Source organism: Centropristis striata, chromosome 15 (genome assembly GCF_030273125.1).
Source record: "Centropristis striata isolate RG_2023a ecotype Rhode Island chromosome 15, C.striata_1.0, whole genome shotgun sequence".
Taxonomy (NCBI): Eukaryota; Metazoa; Chordata; class Actinopteri; order Perciformes; family Serranidae; genus Centropristis; species Centropristis striata.
The window spans coordinates 30,347,262-30,369,426 of NC_081531.1; the positions used below are offsets into that span (position 1 = coordinate 30,347,262).

Genomic DNA, 22,165 nt, shown 5'->3' on the forward strand with positions numbered 1-22,165 from the left:
GCTCTCCCTGGCTCTCCTGTCGGTACAGGTAAAGCTAATCAGAGTCTGTGGCATTGGGTCCATGCAGTCAGCTCTGAATAAAACATGGATCGAAAAATTTAATCAAGAGGGGGCATCTGCGGTTGTCTCAGGCTGCTGGTACCAACACTCCAGCTATTCACCACATGTGTCCTCATACTAATGACAAGCCTAAAAGGAGGCAGAGGGCAACCTCTTTTCATAATCAAAGTGTTTTTATTCATGACATGTCTATTAATTAGTTTGGAATAGTCGGCACCATGTGCTCAGGAGAATTTAAATTGGCTGAAGAGGATTTGCCCTTTCCCTGTTGAGCCAATGATTTCTTGGCAAGTCTTTATAACCAGGGAGGGACAAAGAGGGGGAGAAGAAGAGACAAGGAGATAGAAAGGGAGGTTTTGTGTGTGTGTGTGTGTGTGTGTGTGTGTGTGTGTGTGTGTGTGTGTGTGTGTGTGTGTGTGTGAGTGTGTGTGTGTGTGTGTTACTCTGTCTCTCTCAGTGAGTGACTCATAGAGTCTATAAATCACTGCGGGCAGCAAAACTGAATCTGTCAGTTGTGTTTGCCCTGTGACAATGTATCTAAACAAGGTGTGTATATTAGTGAGAAGGCACACATATACTATTGAATTCAAGAAAAAAATTATTCTCCCAAAGTATTACCTATTTTTGGTTACATTAGCTACTTAATGTTAAAGAAAAATACATAACATAGAAATCAGATTAATTAAAGAAAAGTGATAACCTTTTAAAATATCTAGGATGAGGCTGTTCCCTTCTAGAACAGTTTATACTTAAATCTACAAAATGTAGCGCATTCAGCAAAGTCAGCTTATAGTATAGTATAAAAAGTCTAGAGAGGAGGTTGAGATTGATGAATGGGCCAAACAAGCACACTTTCACTCAGGAGACCACTGTCCGTGTCACGTAACCTAACTTACATTAGTAACAACAAGTCCTCCAACAAATATGACCACACAGATTTTTGTTTATAATCTTCAAAACGCCCCACAGGAGCTTTTTTTTTCAATTAGCGCTACAGAACGGGCACAGGTTCACACATTTTACAAGGTTAACAAGTTGTTAACCTTGTAAAATGGTCACAGTTTGGTTAGGTTTAGGCAACAAAACTACTAGAAAATCATGGACTGGTTTATAATAAATCCTTTTTCACTTCCTTTTTACATTACTTCCCTCGTACACAACATAATTACACACATACTCTTTGTTCAATCCATTCGACACCCCTCCTGCCCGCCCAGCAGACTTTCTCTGTCTTCGTGCCTTACCTCCCTCATATTTACTAAGGCTACGAGAGGTCACTCCCTAATAGTAATCATAATGTAATGAGCTGATGTACAGACAACATATGCTGTTGTTTTACGGGGGAGGACAGCCTCTTTTGTTAGCTACATACTAGTTAAACATAGTTAGGTGCAGTGACTCCTCGTGTTGCTGGACCTTTAAAGGACAACACACAAAAGACAATAACTAATAATTTTCCATAAGACATTATGCAAACTGTTGTATGACGATATGTTGCTATGACATTATGCCAATTAGAGACAGAGTGAAGGCCTCATATTACCTCCTGGTGATTGTGAAGGAATATGCTTAAGTGGATTATGGAGGGACAAAAATGTAATTTTCTCCAGTACAGGTACTACATATGCATATTAATGGATAAATAGGGATTATTTGATGGTAAAAACACCTTAGTCTTGAGAGAAAACAACAAGCATGACTTGGATAATTAAATGTCTTCTTAATCTCTATCCTCTGTGTCTCACCTCCACAGAAAAGAAGCTATTAACGTCTGTTTGTGTCTCCTGTCATTAAGGCTGTACTTCAACTTCTTTTCAACTACTGTGACAAAACGCCCCGACACAATAGCTTTTGTTATCTGCATTCATTCAAACTCTGAGTCAATAACACTCCATATTTTAAAACCACAACAATGGTACCTCATAAGCAACCTGTCTCTGGTACAGTTAACAAAGAGGCGTGCAGTATTGACACTTGTCAAGACATAATCAGCAGTGATGTTTTAGTCACGGTGAAGGATGGAACAGGAGGCAAATTGTTTGCTAATTCTCATTTCACAGTCCCAATGTGAAATCAGCCAGGCACTACAGAGCACCGGTTCTTCCACATGCACAATGGCCTGGCTCGCTGCGTAACACCAAATTATCTTTCCCCTGACTTAATTATTCATTAGGCAAACATAATTAATTTAAGAAGCTTCCCTCACAGGAAGTGTTTCAAATAAAGGCCAGAAGGACAGCTTTCTGCTTAATCATTAACTGAACACAGAACACAGCCAAGAACCTGCACGGGTCTAAATGCTTTATTGAATATAATCTCAATCTGTGCCAACAGTTTTTTACAGCACTGAAAAGTTGAGACAGTGCAATGTTTTTATTGGTTCAGCTGATAAAGCTCTGATCACATTCAAGCTTTTAAACTGTATAATAATGTTGGAATAAACTAGGAACAAAACTTCCTACTCCACTTCTGATAATGTTCTGGCCCTTGCTTCCACACATAATTTAGCGGGCCTAATTTTGTCCCACAGTACCTGACCATGATCCTTATGTGTCCAAGGCTGATGTGAGATCGAGACAGAAAGATTTTCTCCTGCAGCTCCCTCTCAGCCAATCCATCTCAACTCCTACACATTTACCAGAAAACCACCCTAATTACAAACACTGAGTACACAGGCACACGCACACAAACTTTGCCCTCCCTTCGTCTCCTTTATCTTCCCTTCCTTCGCTCAATCTTCCCCCGACTCTAACGGAAGCATCTTGGGGAGAAGGCACAGGCTTTGATCATTCTTCTACGTGATTCTGGGCTTTCAGATCAAGAGGCGGTTTGTCTTCAAGCTCACCAAATCCTCAGACAGCCTGAGACAAAGACCAAAACATACTGAAGTGCCTCTGCAGATCCATTTGCGTAATGGCAGAGCTGTCCATCTAGTGTGTATCCGTGCATTGACCCTCTTCTGTTGTACTTCCATGTGCCACTCCATTTCAACAATCATTACAGCCTTCTTTTGCGGTACATTACTGTTTTTATTATTCGACTTCAAATTTCAGCCTTGATGAGACGTCTAAATTGAATAACTAAGGCTTCCCTATCGAGGTTGCGATGGTCGGTATTGACCTTATTTCAAGTACAGTTCCTTCGTGGGATTACTCACTGCAAGCGAACAATCCTCACCCATATTACCATGGAAACAACAAGATTTTTATTCCCTGAGGATCTATTAAAATACTTCTATTCTGAGGATCCATTCATGAGTCAATGAAAAGGAATGTGACACCTCTGTGCTCCTTCTATCGGTGTGTGTCTTGGTCAATCATTTTTGTTCTAAAGCCTTTAAAGCAAGCAAGCAGCAATAAAGGGAAGATGGACTGTTCTGGTCACAGCATACTCTGGATATAAAAAAAAGGGAGTAAAAACTCATTTCTTTAGTGTTGAAAAATGGGATTTTGTTTTCTGGATTTCTAAAATGTATAGCTGCCATTAAAAATGAAGCACACAAAGTTTTGTATAAATGTATAAATACAAATATTGAATAAAAAAATGCTATGCTACATCAGGCAACCATATACCACAGTCTGACATAATCATTAGCAAATGTGGTCATAATAAACTTAACAAATCGGCATTATTATTGCTACCAATTCTAATATTCCAGTGTACTGCAGATGTGCATTAAAACAATCATTTTGAGTTATTTCTGAAACTATAACCATAATCCAAGTACGGTTCATAATGAGTGGGGGAAAAAAAAAACCTTTACAATCCGTTTGAACTTGTGCCTTCAAATGTGTCCTCATATTTGCTTTCATAATCAGTTTGGACAGACTGGATTGTGCTGTGAAATGAAATGTGAGCTCTCAAATCCCATTGGATTATAGGGTGACAAATCCAGTTGGCTCGAAACCTTTTTCTTATCTCCACTTTCATTTACAGTTGAGCGCAGTAAATACGTAAAAAGTCCATAGTTAAGTTTATCAAAGTTAAAAATGGCAAAGAGAGCGGAGAGCAGCTCCACTAATGACAAGGGGGTGGTGAGACAGAGTGCATATACAGACAATGAAAGGAGAGGCTGCAGAATGAAATGACTCCAAAATCACAGCAGACATTTAATCCAATTTGCTTGGCAGCTGGAGCTGTGTAAAATCACATAGTGGTTTGTCCCCTATAAAAGCCATAGGGATGGCTGTATGCCGTCCAAATAGGCAATCCCAAAACACCAAAAGCAGAATTGATCAGCAATCTAACAAGCGAAAGACAGATTCAAACAGAATCTATTGCAGCCGAAGGACAAAAGCAGAAATCAACATGCCGGAGTAAAAACAGGGTGAGGAATGAAGCAATCTTCTTCACATTTAGCCTTTCACAATTCTCTTTTTTATCATGCCATGTAGTATTTGGGAATGAAATCAATGTCACTATCTTTTCCAAAAATTATAACCTGGCTGAGACAAAAAGATAGATTTAGAAAAAATATCACAGACATGGATGACACTCCCTGGAAGTCAACCCGTGCTTTCTCTCGTTTTTGTATTCGTTCCATGCTACTGAAACATTAAACACAATATAGGCAGACTAACACTACTTAAACTATGCTAGCGGGAGCTGTCTCCTCCCTCCTGTCTCCGCATTACCTTTCATCACTACCTCAAATGTGCATCCACATGCAGAGCCGAGGCTCCTGGAGCGGGGCCAGAGAGCGTCCCTACAGCCTCTCAGCAGAAACAGCTTTGTCAAACTCAGTTAGCTGCCTCCGAGGGGGAAACACCTCTTTCCACAGTAATACTCCAACTATTCACATCATGCCCCTGCTTCTGCCTCAGCCACCTCATCAATCCACACAGCAACAAAGGTAAACAGCTTCGCACCTACCAAACAGAGGCCTGTGCTGCTTTGTTGACACAGTGTATGTGCAAAGCGGCTGCATGGTGTGAGCGACTCGCAGGACAGACTGAGCTTCATTTACAGAAGGTAATTGCACTGGAGCCAAGTGGGGCACTTTTGTGATGAGATTTTTCTCCAGCTTTGCTAGAACCTTGTCTAGATTTGTTTACTCACTGGATGGAACTACGTTGACAGGGACATATAATAAGTTCAGGTAAATCAAAACATGGCACCTTCAAGCAGCAATGGTCACTGACATTGACAGGCTATTTACCAACTGTCCTCTTTATTGTGTACACCTTCGCATGAAAAAACATGACACTTCTCTGTTCAGGATCTCTTAAGATGCTCCAAAAGAACACACTGACGAACATAAGCATTTTCAAGGGTAGGGTTTGAGCCCTGCTGGATCCTGTATGCTCTCATGATTTTGTAAAGGCACTCTAGATAAAAGCATCGACCACGAGGTGTATCTGATGTTTTTCCTAATATAAATGGAAGGAGAGAAGATTCCCCACTACTTTGCTTTCATTTCTCTCCCTGTCTCTGTAGCTCTGCTCTTATTCTCACACCCTCCTTGTCAAATTGTTTATAACCTGCTACCTTAGTTGAGGCGAGGCACAATACAGCCGTGAAAACAAAGGATATACCCTCACAGCTCTGATCTCATTGAAGCTGTTCTACTTGTCTCAATGTGAAATCTGCAACTTTAATGCTATACAATGTACATGTTCCTCAGTCTTACTCTGAAATCAGTGTAGAAAAAATGAGAAACGCATTTTTGAAAACAACCGATGGCAAGAAAATCAGCATCACCCCGTGTGTGGAGCTAATGAGAGGCTACGACAGCGTGCTGGAGAAACTAACCCACTCTTTGTTTCAACAGCTGTCCTCCTGTGTTGTAAATTCAGTTTTACTTATTGTGGCCTCATGGAAAACACAGGATGCAGCAGAAAATTTCATTCACAATACAGCAATGGAAAGAGAGAAAAGTCCAGAACCATGAGAGTGGTTTGCAGCAGCATGGACACTTAAAAAATGCCCCCAGATTATCTTTCACAGAATATCTTCGCTCCTCTTCCTAAGGATGCTTGCTGATAAAAATCTGGGTTTTTTGTTCCTGCAGAATAGCCTCTACTAAAAGAAACCAGTGATAGTGAAAAATATATATATATTTTTAAAAAAAACACAGGAGGCCAGCTTAGAGTTCATCTGCTAAAAGTAATAAATCAGAGGAGTTTTCAGTTTAATTTAGACTCCCTCTTAAAACCTGCAATGATTACAACATACACACTATTAGGGACAGATGGATGGAGTTTTTCTGGGCAATAAAGTGCATCATTTAAGTGTTGTTGCCTATTCTAAATATTATTATAGAGAGAAAATCACCAGTTCTTTTAAACTGGTGCATTCCCCAGCAGCCCAACGTGGCATAATACCTCACAGCTAGTCGGATCTGAGCTTGTTTTCTTTTGTAGATTCTGCCCAAGAGTACATGTGCTGGGATAAATGCTCTTGTCATACAATTGGCCTGTTACAGCCATTCATGTCCTTGACTTGCTGCCATAAAGAGACTGACTCATGTCTGACCCAAAAATGATGGCGTATCTTCTTTTGCTGAACCATAAATCAGATTATTGTTGTTTTAAAAGAAATGAATTTAAACTAATTGGGTTAAATACTTAAAGATGGTTTCAGATGAAGGATGAACCATCATCAGTTTACCTCACTTGTATAGATCAGTGATGTGATTAGCCATTATCCATTAAATGTGACACCAAATATCACCATTAAGTTCAGTGATGCATGTTTTAATTTATTAGCAGCGGATAGAAAAATTGACGGTTCAGTTGGAAGACATTTATAGCAGAGGTTAAACTGCTGTCATGGTGATGTCTCTGTCTATATATCTTCTTTTTCTTCATCTGCCTCCGTGTATACGTACTTTGATTAATCATGTTATGGAGACATAGATCTGCTCACACAGTTACAGTATATAGACTCATTTGGTGGCAAAAACCTGGTTCCCACAAGACAAATAATTTAATTTTAGAGTTAGTTGAGTAAATGTATACAGTACCACCCTTATGTCTGTGAGACAAATATGAAGCTGAAGCCAGCATGGTTATCTTAGCTTAGCATACACAGGATGATGAATTGCCATTTCTACATTTCGGCATGTGTACAGATTAAACAAATGAGGTATACTGTAATGTGTTGATCAGGGAGCTTTAGAGGTATCATTAGTTAGCTTTTTAACTCATAACAGAGCTAGGCTAGTTGTTGACCCTGGTTGGTCCTTATGCTTAATTTCTCCAGAGTGTAGCATATTTAGTATAAAGGCTTGAGAGAATATCAATCTTCTCATTTAACCCTGAGCAAGAAAATGATTGTGGGCAACAGGCTTGTTTTACAGCAGAGATTTCAACTTCAAAACACAGCTGTTCCTGATATCAGAAATGACGGCTCTGTTCTTCTAGTGTCCCAGTAAACCATGAAAATATGACGGTGAGTCAGAATGCACAATACTAGGGCCCTGAAACTGAAGCAGCTATTATTGAATTTATAAAATGCAGTTACGGTGCATGATTATGATCGGTTGAGCCGTGTTCTAAGCCATTGTAAAACACTCTATAAACACACATCTGTGACCACATTACATCAGTATTACTGCATTAAACAAATTGTTTCAAAATGTCAGCTAGAGGACACAGGATAGAGGACAAAGATAAAAAAAGAAAGGAGACGTACTGAAATTACTGAGAGATACTGGTCCATTTAGATCTGGCTAGTTTGATCAATCAAAAAGAGCTACATTTCTTTGTAGAAGAATAAATATTCATCAATAAATGAAACCAGTTTCTGTTTCTGTGTGTTCATTTTATGAAACAATACCTCGTATAAGAAGTACTTGTTTTATTAAAGAAAATACAACACGGAAGGCCGTGGTTTACTGTAATTTTAGAACAGCTAATGTTGTTTTAGGTATCTAATAATGCCCTGTAGCTCTTCTATTAAAAAAACAACTGCTCACCATGGTCTCTTGGGACTTTGTTGCTTTATTAACCATGACTAATTTGTGCTTTTCCTACTATGACATGCCAAATGTCTTGTGTAAGAGTCCATTACTCAGCTGCCCATTAGGTGTCACTACTGTGTCCCCCTGTCCTGCACACCTGTTCTCTTTATCAGCCTTTGTGACCTGCTGCCTGCCTCTCCAACTGCACCTCATTACAACCTATTTTTGTCAGATTGCCTTGTTTTTCACAGTTCTCCCGTCTGTTTTTGTCTACCTGTCCACCTATGTGTTTGTTTCCTGTTGTTACCTTTGACTAAATGGGGATTCTTGTGTATTTTTCTTCCTCCTTGCGAATTTACAGTCGTTTCTGTCATATCAACTGCCTGCCTACCTCAGTCTCCTGCTTGGTGTCTGCAAAATTGGGTTCAAAAGTGTGTCAACTGCTATTTCACTTTGGTGGAGATGTTTTCTATTTTTCTTTTTTCCCCCCTTGGTCATAAATGTGTATGGTGCAGAATGCTTTTGTGATTTCACAAAGCTGCCAGGTGATTTCACCTTCTAGGCCAGATCCTGCTGATACTTACATTCTGAATCATGTATGAAGAGCAATGCAATGACACAATGTAAAATCGGTTCAATGTGTTCACATGTGCATCCGCATGTGTCATATGGTGAACACTGGAATTTAAATGAGCTGCAGAGTCCTAGTTACAAGTTGTTTTTGTTTCATCTCTTATTCAGATAAACCACTTAACTCTACAACAGCAGCCAAAGGGTCTGTTAGCACTCTATGATGCAAGGATTACACTACTGAGGAGCCGAGAAATCTATAGAAGGGCAAGTAAATAGGCACGATAATCTGATTATAGAAATAATACTGTGGTGAAAGTTGTGTTTCCATGGCTAAATTTCACTTAACACATAGTATCTTATTGCAACAGTATAAACCGTATTGTGTATTCACATTAAAATAAGAGTAGAGAGGTTTTATGGGCTTGATGCTATTTAGATTAGAGTAAATATATCCCAGATTTACCATTGACCTGACTGTTCACATATTTCCATCAAAGGAATGATCATAGCACTTCAATATTGTAAATTACAGTGACATGGCATTATAGGAACATTATAAATCAATAGGCCTATTCCCACCCATTCTCTTCCTTAATACTTCACTCTACCCTTCACAAACTGTGAAAGCTTGTAAAAGGTCCAGTCTTTGGCAAGGATCACCCCCCTACTGTCAGAGTTTCTGTTTGTCTTTATAATCTAGAATTAATCACTGGCGAGTTTCCATGGACTTACTACTGTACATCTCTACCCCATGCTGCTGAGCAATGTTTAAGAACTGATTCATGGGGTAAGTCAAATAAAATCATGTGAAATTAGGATTTCATATTATCGTATCATAACATTTGCCTATATGTTTTGGATTCAGAGGCTTGACTTGAATATATCAGTATAATTTAAATATCCATTATGCCCAATAAATGTGAGGGACAATGGGCTTTAGCAAATCAGCCAAAACAACCAGAAGGCAACTCACTTGGTGATTAATGGACAATATATCCACACACACACACACACACACACACACACACACACACACTACCTCTTTACATACACACTGCAGACATGCAATCATATTGGCCATAATATGCAGTTAAGTTGAAAATTAAACTGAAGCGTTTTGAAGCTCTCTGCTATCTGCTAGACCTTTGCAATAAAGTGAAATTTTCATTTGAACAATTACTGTTTTGCCGTGATAAAAATATTGACATCACTATCTGTTTGCTTTCTCACCTGGTTCTTCTCACTCTTGAGCTCTCTCTGTCCTCTCTTTCTCCATCCTCCCCTCTACCTCTTTGCACTGACAATCACACACACACAAATTGAACTTGGAAGAAAAGAGACATAACTTGATATTAAATGAAGTGTTAATGTGGTAAATATATGTAAAAGGGATTGGGGAGAATCCAAGCAATAATAGTATTCACTGCAATAAATGTGGCCAAAACACTAGCTGACTTATTTATTTATTTTAACTAATAAGAGGTGTGAATTGATCCATATGAATTTATAATATTATTGTGATTTAATATTGGTTTACTGTGGGTAATTCAGTTTCTAATATTTAGTACTCTATTACCTGAAGCTGGCTGTTTTCATCATTAAAAAGAAGAAAAAAACAGACATTTCCACTGAGTGATTTGTTCCAATGCTTCAACTTACTGTCCATAAATGTACTATCAACTTAGGGGTGTACCATATCGTATCATTCACAACTATACCGGTATATTTTTTTATGAGTAAAAAAAATGCATATCATGATATCGGCAACATTCATACTTCTTGATGTAGTGGCGAAAGGGTTTCCGATTAATTACCTAGACCAGGGATGGGCAACTGGAGGCCCGGGGCCGCATACGGCCCGCACCCTCACTTGAAGTGGCCCTCAGTACAACTCCATGCATTTGAGCATGAAATCTTAAAAGTGCTGTGTAGAAATGCACAAAATTACTTCTTGCAATTAATGTTGGTCTGCTGTTCTTGCACTGATGAAAAAAAAAGAAACCACAGTAAGTGGTTATTTTTTATTTGCTTCAAACCTTTTGTATTCCTATTTATACTGTTAAACATGCATTTGAGCATGGAATATGTTAAGCTACTGCACTGTAAACATATTTAAAGTTGCAGTTTTATCATATCTGGTTAAATGCACGGTCCTATATGTGGCCCTGTGTCCATGAAAAATTGTGGCCCCCTCCAGCATTTAAGTTGCCCATCCCTGACCTAGACCGTGGCGGCCCCTCATAGTCTCATGTGCTGCGCTAACGTCACATTTCAAGCTACTGAAAGTATATTTACACTATTCATATAAAGTTATTTTGCGTTGTGTTGCCGTTGCTCAGCAGTGTCTGTCACCCGTCAGTCTGTCAAAACCCCAACCCCCACCTACCCGTCCTCCTCCGAGACATGCGCGTGCATTCACACTTACACACGCACTGAGTTTACCAAGCTGCCCTCCGCACTGCGCTTCAAAACAATTCAAGCATGACAGAGAAACGTGCCTACCTGTATGTATCAGTCCCGTCCCCACATCATCTCTCCGCGTGTGTCCGTGTGCGCGAGCCGAACTAAATACTATCAACTTGTCCGGGCAGTCAGAGGTCCAAACCATAGACTATAAAACAAACACACTGCTGCATCGTTAGCCGCGAGCTAACATTAGCTAATAATTAAAGTTGTGTTAATCACAAAAAGCTACTATTACTTCCTGTCACTAAACAATGCAGCTTTCAAAATAAGAGTACAGTGTGTTAACAGAATCCACCACAGAATTTACAAAAAGACTGTCAAAATAAGATGTCTTAAATAATTATAATAATAATATATTTCTCAGTATTTTTAATATCGTCAAGAATATAGTTATCGCAAAAATACCCTGAAATATCATGATATTCTTTTAGGGCCATATCATAAAGCCCCATTATATCACACCAAAATGATAAAGTCAAAGCTACTTCTTGGGAAGGAGGTAGCATATAACTTTGGTAATTTTAATTATAAGTACATTTTCATTATGGAAATAAGGAACATTTCAAACACTGAACAAACACTTTCCCAACAGGTCACCACAGGCTGCACTGAAAACCTTCTTACATGTTATGTAGAAAACACTAAATAAGTTTATTTTGTTTGTTTGTTTGTTTGTTTGTTTGTTTGTTTCTTCAGATGGGTCTTCCAGCTACGCCGTTTAATTTGCGCTCGTCAGTTAGCTTGTTTTGCTAACCTCCATATGCCGCGCATTCAGGCATGCTACCGCTGAAAAGTTTCTGGGCAGAGCTCACGCTTGTGGACTTTGGTTCCACATTTTCTGCCTCAATATACCCCCAAAACACTCTATTTGTACCTGACAAATAACCTGAACTAACCTTGACATGCCCTATAATTCATGAAACATATTACTATTATCTAGCTTGAGAACCCTTGAAAAAGATCTAAAATCAACTCTGATTAGGGTTACGGAGGGTTCATCCTGTGGGAATAAAGAAAACTAATAGCTGTTGATGTATTACAGATATCAGCCTGTCTTTATTTCATAAGCTGGAATCTAAAGAAGAGAAGAAACACAAAAATATATGAAGCAATGATTTACATTATAGGTTTACAAAGGTTTACAAAGCTTTTTCTTCAGCATTCGGAAGCAATTAAACATCATGTCACCATCTATTTCACCCACTGTAATGTCAACAATGCACAGACCAGCTTTTTCCACTAAAAGCTATAGTCCAAGTAATCAATGACGTGGTCTAAGAGAGCTCCAGCTGTTCCCTACTAAGTAATCCATTCTTAGGAACTGGTATTCTTTTTAAAGGCTGCTCGCTGCTTTGACAGATGAGAACGGCCACAATGAGCTGGCTCTCCATCACCGGGAGAGAAGCGGAGGCAGCACTGCCTTATAACTGACAGACAATTGCCCGACCACCCAGCAGTTGCTCGGACTGACAATGTTAGATATTTTGAAGATGGCGGTCGATGTTAGAACCTCTAAATTATACGCAAGGTCCTCTGGGACATCACTTCAATACATCTCACTAGAGAGCACAAGGCACACGGCCCTCTGGTCTGTGTTGTCTGGACTGAAGACGTCAGCAGTGCAAAATGCTTGGAAATGGATGTATGGCTGTGATACTTTGTTTCTTCTCCTTTTTTCCCCCTCATGTTTGTTTCATGCTCAGTTCAGTCGGATGCAATAATTCAATGTTTTGGGCTATTTTATGATCAGCTTATCATAGTGAGCACTCGTGTCCAAAATCTTTCTTCCCCCTAAATGACAATGTAATACATGTATGTAAAATGTATAATAATAAATATTCTTTAATAAAGATATCTGTTTACGATAGCAGTCATCTGGTGGCCTCTGCATAGTCATAGCAGTACAAAATTGGTGCACAATTCATATGAAGAAGGTATATTCTTTATTCTAGCTCTAAAATAGGCATTGGTGTTAGAAATCTGTCGTCGGTTGAGCTCTATTAAGATCCATCACCAGCTGTTAAAGAGCATATCAATCTGTTTTCATCCATAAATACAAAATATGTAATTAGCTCTGCAATTTACAATTATTTTTGTATCAATTAATCTGGCTCCTGTTTTCTTCATCGCTTTATTGTTTGGAATACAAAATGTTTAAAACATATTTATTTATATACTATATATAACATTCATCTCTGGAAATAAAATAAAGGCAGCAATTAAAATATATATTATTAAACATTACTCGACCACCACCCACAATTTTAAGATGAAGCCAAATGCCTTCCAAAATAATCCTTAATATTCTTAAATAAACTTAACAAACTGCAATTTGCATTTACTAAAGCCAAGAACTGCCATGCTTCAATTATTTTTCTACTGCCTTATCTCAAGATAATGAAATTATTAAGTTATCTCTTAAATTATCTCTTGGTTTTATTATTTAAAATGTTTCGGTCAAATCAAACAACGGTTAATGCAAACACCCCAGAACCCCCCCCCCCCCAGACTGAAATGATATTCCAGTATGTTGTACATTGTTGTATATATATATATATATATAGACAGACAGACAGACAGACAGACAGACAGACAGATAGATAGATAGATAGATAGATAGATAGATAGATAGATGCTGCTGGGGGTACAATCTAAGTCAAACACTGTACTGTCTCTCTATTTCATCTCTTCGAATGTATTCAAAAGTGGGAAACAAACTGGAATGTGAGTGTTACATAGACTGGTTGTGATAGTTCTTGTAAATTTTTATGAAAATTAAAATTTCATGAATGTTATCGTCTTGAAATGTTATGATGAATTTCTGCTAAATTTAAATAGTTTAGAGTGGCAGGAAATGCATTTTAAAAATTTTGTATTTCATGAGGTGGGACGCCGCGACAGTGTTGGTCCCCCACGATGTTCTCCATGGCCATGGTCTTGACAGATGTGAAGTGAAAAGCAGACGAGCTGCAACTACAAATGCGTTGCGTTTCCCCAGTGTCCTGCACACTTTCTTCGCTTATGTTTGTCTTTGGTTATTTTCAATTACTCACGGAGCTACTATCCTCTTCCTTGATCTATCCACAACATTGTTATCTTTCGCTGCTACTTATAATATGTTTACTCATCCTGATGAATTCAATTACATCGTTTCAGAGGAAATTACTGTGGGGGTGGCTCAGCCTGCCAGAGGTCAGCACTAACTGTGAATACTAAAACTACTCCCCCAAACACATTACACAGCCTATTACCTGCTGCTTTTCACCCAGCACTCTCCAACCCTACATAAGCCTTCCCACAGCCACAGATGAAATGCTTTCTAGATGGGATGTGGCGTGGAGAAGAGGGGAAGAGAGCTGGAGCTGTCCCCAGGCCTAATCGTTTCAGAGAGCCATCCCCACTGCAGCCGCAAAACACGCCAGTCCTGATTAGAGAGGTGTGTACATGGCCAGGCAGAGCGTGAAAGGTGCGGAAAGGAGGCTTGGCCTGGGGGAGGCAAACCATGCCGACTCTTTTTTCAGTGGCCGACTGTTGGGATCGATAAGGCGTAAGGCCAAAGGCAAGGCAGGTAGAAGTAAGCCAGCGACAGACTGCCTTGACAAAGTGGTAGACACCTCTTCATTTAGGGTTTTGCCAGAGGGGTACTCTTCACTTAGAATAAATTAAATGTGTAGCCCCCCCTGGTCTCCCAGAGCCCATTGCCCTCCCTGCTGGAAGTCCTGCCCCAGTACTCTGCTCTGGGAGGGACATTTCATAAGTGGAGCCTCTCTGGGTGCCTGCCTCCAACCCAGAGGAGATTTCTTTCCTTTGCCAGGAATACATGTCGACAATTTTATTGTAAACGTGTTACTCTAACTCTCTGAAGAGATGATTGTGTGGAGACAAAACACAGGCAGTTGGAGAAACCTGTCATATAATTATCTAAACACAATAACCCATTTGGGGTTCATTCAAACTGTCAAAGTGATTAAATAAGCAGGGGGAAATGCTTTCAGAAAAAAGTACCCTGTTTTTACTCTGCATTGCTGTATTTTTATAATGCTTTACTCTACTGCATGGTCTTAATAACACTTTTCTATATAAAAAAAATTGTAGCCATTAAGTCTTTGAACGCTGAATATCATAATTAAAGAAAAAATCCAAATCCAGAAAATCCAAGACTGGACTGTGTAAGTATCACTGTCTTTTATATAATATGCATGTCATACATGAATAGACTAAACTTTACCTGGGAAAAAGTTGAGACAGAATGTGTGTTTTTTGTGTAAATAGTAATTTTCTTGTATATGAATTAAAAACCGGCATTACAGTGTTGTAGTTCTGTTGGTTTTATTTCTTAATGGTCATGTAACCAATCCTGACTTCTGAGTGCACATTTTAATCGTGAGTATAATGTCAATGTTGTTAGCATTTCCTTAATAGATTATATATATATATATATATATATATATATATATATATATATATATATATATATATATACATTTATAATATTATACGTAAACATACAATATGCTAACAGGGCATTCAATTATGAGAAAGTTAAATAAACCTTTTTACATGTTCATTACATCTATGCTGAAAACAGAATATGTTTTGTTAATTAGTTAGTTTCCCCAAAACAAGGACACTAAAATGTTCACTTGCTCTGGGGCAAACAAATGCCAGCCACACTCATCTCTGAGTCTCCCCTAAGATAAAATGAAATGCAAAATAAAACAGGGAGGAGGAATGAGAATCCGACAAAGCAACTGGTTATAAAAAAACACTTATTTCACTATTTATACAACATAGCTGGTTGGCCTCATTTTTAAAGCTGATGCTGCATTTCTACCACAGTCAGGAAATGAGGAAAGCATAAAACCATGTGTCCAACCACTTTATGGTCTCCACATCTGAATTTGAATACTGAACTGCAGATTTAGCTGAAGCACAGCCTTGTTTAGTGAGAGCACCAGACTTTATTTTCTATAGGGTAGAACCAGCTGTTGGAGAACCAATCCAAGAAAAGCAGTGATGAAATCCAAAAAAGATCCTTGCAAAAATACTTCTTTCCTCCGACAAATAAAGCTCCGCACTTTTGAGGAAGAAAATATATGAGGCAATGACTCAAATTAGGATGCATAGAACATTCTCACAGAGCGAGAGAGGCATTTGCACATGAAGAGTTGAAAATGAGTCGCATTCAGCCAAGCTGTGAGCTCCACCTAGGAGGCAGTGAAAGAGACCGAGACAGGCACAGAGAGGGGCTGAGGCAGGCAGGCGCCAAGCCTTGAAGAGGGGCATTCTGGCATAATGACTCTCATTTACCATTGACAGGCCTTGGGAAAGTTAAACTAATTATGACAGCACACAGATGCTGAATAGCCCTTGATGAAGTTAATCACTGGCAATCCAACAAACAGGTGTTGAAGGATTTCTGTTACCACCCCTAGAATTATAGGATGTTCACATTTTTCAAGCATATCTCTCAAAGCAACAATCTACCCTGAAGTGTGCCATCTTATTTCCATGATCCTGGCTCATTTCATGACCATTTGTGAATGTGAACAACACCTTCAAAGCTGGAAACACAGAAAAACGATTGTTTTAACCTGCAATGTTAGCGAAACAAACAGGGAGATGGACTACTGTGTTAAATAAGGACACAAATTGCCTTTTTTTGGAACATGAAATTAACTTTACACTGTGGTTCACAGGTTTCAATACAAAAGCACACCCACGGAAGAGTTCATCCTCTCAATTACTACCAGTGGTGCAATTTTAGTATGTACCTCTTAAAATAATACAATACCACATGGCAGGATATAATCAGTACAATACAATGAAATATGACTCAGTTTACACTGACATTAATTGTGCATGGCTTCTGGTCAGGAAATGTACACACAGGTTAAAAATACATTAAAGACTTTCCATAGATCTACAAAACACATCAGTTATGAAAAGTATACGTAATATACTTAGTAGCATAGGGTCTGGGTCCCTATATAATATAACAACCATTCTGAGAATTTTTAGTTGGAAATTTTCCATGGGAATTAACGGGAATTTATTGGAATAAAAGGGAATAAACAGGGAATTTACAAAATTGAAGGTTGGCTCTTAACAGGGAACTTAAATGTAGTTCAGGAGAATATATTGAGCATAATGTCGACTTAAACAATCAGATTTCGATACAATTGAATATCTGCTATTCCTCAATCACATGCACATAGCACACTGCTAACTGCAGGGCAGCTAATGCCACGTCCCCTAAATGCAACATTTACATGTTGAATGGGACTTTTTTTTTTGGGGGGGGGGGGGGGGGGGGGGGACTCTTACTTGGTTTGAGTAATATTTAACTCAACATTCATGTTTTTGTTGTTCAATGAAATAATTAATTGTTCTATAAAAGACTTGATAAAGTTCTACTTAAAAAATGATTCTGTTGAAATGTCATGTCTTTTTTTATTTTGACTATTTCCAAAATTCCCCAGCTTGACTTCAAAAGGAATGTTTCTGGAAATTTTCCACCTCTTTGCATCCCTAGTCAAAACCAATACTGTATAATAGTAGTCTGTTTCATCCTGTTAATTTAAGAGTGATTTGCTTAAACAGCGTAAAAAAATGTCTCTTTGTAAAATGGATGCAAAATTTTTCTTATACAACCATAATAAATTCAATTTGTCAGATCCACTGATGTGTTATCAACTATGAGCTATGACGAATAATCTTGTGTTATGAAACAACAAGGATTTAAAGAATTCACCACACACACTCTGGAAACCAATGTCAAGGAGCACTCTGTCAAACAGGAGGAGTTCATAACTCATTTTAATGAGCTTTAGGATACATAAAGCATCCCATTCTCCAACTCCCCGATTGCTACAGATCATTGTTAACAGGCGGAGATAATGTGTAAGCATAAAGATAATAGGCTCAGCTGAATGTCATTAAACTGTGTAAAACTTCAAGTGCCGCACCAAGACCAACAAAAACTCTCCACACTGAATGGATGCGTGATTAGCTATTAATTATCTGTCAGGATTTTATCACATGCACTGATTATTATTGAGCTGCTGTAACAAAACGAATTAATTAGAAAAAAAAAAAACAACTGAGGATTTTTTTAAGTGAATGTAGATTCAGTGCACTGACTTTTTCCCAGTGATAGCGACAGTTTTAACTAAAAAATGATGGATAAGATACAATCACTATATGTTCCTTTAACATTAGACATATTCAGTGTATGCCCCGTTAACATTTCTAACATGACCCAAGGCTGCAAGAGAAATAGCAGTCGCATCTGATAACGTGCTTTATATTTCAGTGTAAATTTGATTGATACCTTTTATGACAAGTTCAAGCTGTTGCCTTCAGGTTGTCTATCCAAGTGAATGTTCATAACAAGCTATGTCACATTGTCGCTCAGAGATTCACATTTAGATAATTAAAGGCCTGTAGCGTTCTCACACAGCAATAACTATTACTTGTTGCATTTGGTAATCACATCCTCAAAACACTGCAGCTGGCTGCTGTGCATAGGCAGCTTCATTTATCACACACAGACCAAACCAATTCAAATTTACCATTATCTTCCTTTTAATTCTAATGGAGTGAGCACGGTGTTATTTTAATAAGATTCCATGTTAATGAATTTATGTATTTCTTTCTTTATTTTTATTTTTGGGAGGCTCGAGACAGATTCTATAACAGAATACAAATGGAAACAAAGTTACAGCCTTAAAAGAAAAAGTAAATGTAAATGTGAACTCCACACAGAACTACTGAGTCACTATTCCATTTCCACAAAGGAGAAGGCTGGAGGACAAACTAAATGAAAATGTCTCACGAACAGCAAGGGACAGATTTAGGGGCTGTCCTTTTTTTCTAGTTGTTTTTTGCAGTTAAAGGTGCACATAAATGTTTTTTAATACTTTTAATGATCCTCCTTCAAACTGTGACCTCTAATTAATGGGAAAAACAAATTAAAGGCAGCCATGACTAATTAATTTGAAAAGCAATGTTACTACTTACAACTATGGTTGTTGTGCCGACAGTCTTGTGATTTTATTTCTTGACTTAATCAGTGGCTAATTACTTCCTTCAAACTTACATTTCTTTTTGTCATTTGAATGTTTTTCTGTATATTTCATGCTTGCCAAAGAAAAGCCAATGATAAAAGTAAAAATAAAAAATAGCCTGAGGTTAGGGCAGACTTTGCAAGAAATATGTTCTGTAATATGCAAAAAGTCTCAAATCCATCTGCCTGTACTTTTTTAAATTTAGACTTTGACAAGTTATAAGCCAATAAAATCTAACATTAATTATATGAAATAAGAAGGAAAATCAAGGCAGTCTGAGAAGACAGGACTATGCATGTCATCTTAACAGTTCAGGGGAATTTTTTTAAATCTTCACAAGGCCTGAATATTTCAGGTCAATCACATTCAATACATAGTTGACTATAAGAAATTAGTCTCACTATTTGTGTCTTTATATACTGAATTTGCACTGCAAATAAAAAGTGTAAGGAGCAGTGCAGCTTGGATTTAAAAAAGGAAAACGCAATTAATTTCTTGACATTTTGATGACCCTAACAACAATAAAATATGTTTTTTTGTCTCTAGGTCCTGTGCTGACTGGAATGGATATGCTTTGGTATTCCCTGCTAAGTAAAAGACTGAAGCAAGTTCCCAAGAACAGGCTGTGCCACAAATGAGAGATTAAGACCTCTAACACCCAAACAAAACCTCTCTCGTTCCCATATATGTCCACACATTCAAAACTTCTGACGAATGGCAAAACATCATATCCACGAGAATGAAACATGTAAATGGCCAGCCTTGGAGTATGTACAAAGACGTGAACATTTGCTGGCTAAGCAACGGCAGAGAATTCACTAATGGATGCTGTTAAATTTTATTTTGCTCTAAAAATAGTGCACTGTGCATTTTTTCCTCTCCCTGGAGTTTTGAGCAGTGAGCGAGCAGTGCAGGTGTGTCCCTGGGATATGTGCAACTGTGACTCTGAAAACACTCAAAAATTCGTACATTTTCTACTTATAAGCACTACCGTAGGGTATGTTTACTCATAGAAGAGAATCAAACATTTTAACCATATAGAATGTCTTCTGAGGTTATCCTGAGGCTCCACAACAAATAACTGGATTTGCAATTTGCTCATGAGGACCTGAAACTCTGTACTGATTCGATGCAGCACCTTTCCTCCACTAGATATCCATCAGCAGATGTTTTGTTGATAGTGTAAACTATTGTTTCAGGCACTGGTCCAGAATTGGTTTTGGATGGGCTGAGATGTAATGACTAGACCAGCCCAAGCAATGTGAATTAACTCACACAATTATTGCATTGCTTAGTAATAACTTGTGCCTCATAAATGTTTTCATTTTCAACAAAAGCTTCATTAAAACACTGTGGAGAAGGTCATGTAGTCAATGTAATGCTAAAATAAAATATGATGTGATATTTGTATTAAGATTGTGATGTGTGTTTTCTGTTCTGTTCTTTTTTTTACTATATATATATATATATATATATATATATAATTAACCTACTCTAATAAATAACTTATATTAAAAAATATACATATTTGTATAATTACATACTGGACCTTGGATGGGGCTCATGCCTCTGTCCAACTACTTGACAAAGAAGAGATATAGATCACTACAGAAAGGGAGGTGGTGGGTGATAGAAAAACTGTGCAGACAAGCTGAAACACAGGTAGACCAACCGAATACATAGTTAGAATGATAAAGAGAGGGCAGACGCACAATAGAGAAATAATTAGGACAAGGCCACTGTGCATGAATCCGCTGCCGCTTCCCACAAGCACTCAACTGTGTCAAACAGCTTGGTCAATAATCTTCAGCAATTCCTGAGGATTAGAGTCTTATTACCGAGCACCGTCTGTCACACAGACCTCAGTGCCCAAAACAAGTCTACTTCTTGACTGTTTACTCCGGATTTCAACAAATAAATCAGTATCCCCATGGAAAATTGATCACATTAGGTTGATTCATAATAATAGTGTTAGTTAATGAATGTCTTATCAAGTTTTATTTCCCCAAGTGGGTTGTGTTTTCATGCTACCGCTGTGCTGGGTGAATGTGCTTGTGTTTGTGTGTGTGAAGTTAGAGCAATCTAAAGAGGTTCTGTAAGTTTTGATTGACAGTAAACCGTTATGTAACTGACTGTTAAACACATTTTACCCAGTGGCAAAATATGTGGATCTATAAGTTCTAATTAGCTGTGTGTAGTACAGTATGCAGAAACTTGAAAACTGATTTTGTTTTATATATTGCATGCTTTTAATTTAATATTTAACTTATTTCTGTAGTTAGAGAAAATAAGTAGTAGTTGAGAATGTGTCCATATTATTATTAGAGGTGATTTGTTAGACTGTAAGTTAAAACAGCAAGCGACGTGATATTTTCATCTTAATTTTGAAGATTTTTGGTAAGAATTTACAAACTTAACATGAAATAGATAATTCTGCTCATGCACTTGTAGATCTGACAGCCTTTTGTCATTGCCCGGCATTCAGCTCTTCCGATTCTCCTCGTTTAGTTTGACAGAAGGAAGTATACGGAACAATCCCCACAAGTACCCCCAAGTTCTTACCTTGTCCACGTATTTCGGCCACGGCGGCAGCGAGAAGCAAAACCGCGAAGAGGGTCTTCAATTGACAGTCCTGTCTCATACACATGTCTACTAAAGTCGAGGTCGCTCTTCGCGTAGCTACAGAACACGTCCTTGTGTTGAGAAAGAATACTTCCAGGGCTTAAAAAAACAACAAGCAAGCAAAGCGAGAATTTAAACGTCTGCAAAAGACAAACCGAGCCGTGCAGGTTGCTAAATGCACTTCCTGTGTAATTCGCGGAGTAAAGACAGGCGAGAATTATCAAGTGAAACGCGGAGGTCCCTTTTTAATTTGGACGCTCAGTAAGAGGATTCCTGTGTGTGTGAGCAGTCGGCACATGGAGAGAAAAGGCAGCCAGGCTTCAGCACCGCGGACAGCTCCTAGCGTCAGCTCAGGGAACAGCCTCACAGTAAGTTGGGGGGAGTTCAGATTTTCTTTGAATTTCCTTTACATTATTTGAGGGTTTTTTTATGAGTCATTTTTTAGGGCCCAAGAACCGAAACGGTGCGAGGA

General features: G+C 38.3%; 1 protein-coding gene across 1 annotated transcript in view; it reads right to left on the reverse strand.

Annotated features, from left to right (window-relative positions):
- LOC131986987 (seizure protein 6 homolog) overlaps nt 1-21,960 on the reverse strand; it is a 97,335-nt gene extending 75,375 nt beyond the window's left edge. The window contains exon 1 of the mRNA XM_059352129.1: nt 21,634-21,960. Within this exon, the coding sequence (XP_059208112.1) occupies nt 21,634-21,718 (85 nt within the window). The 5' untranslated portion in view covers nt 21,719-21,960. The remainder of the gene's footprint in view (nt 1-21,633) is intronic.
- Nucleotides 21,961-22,165: the final 205 nt, after the last annotated feature.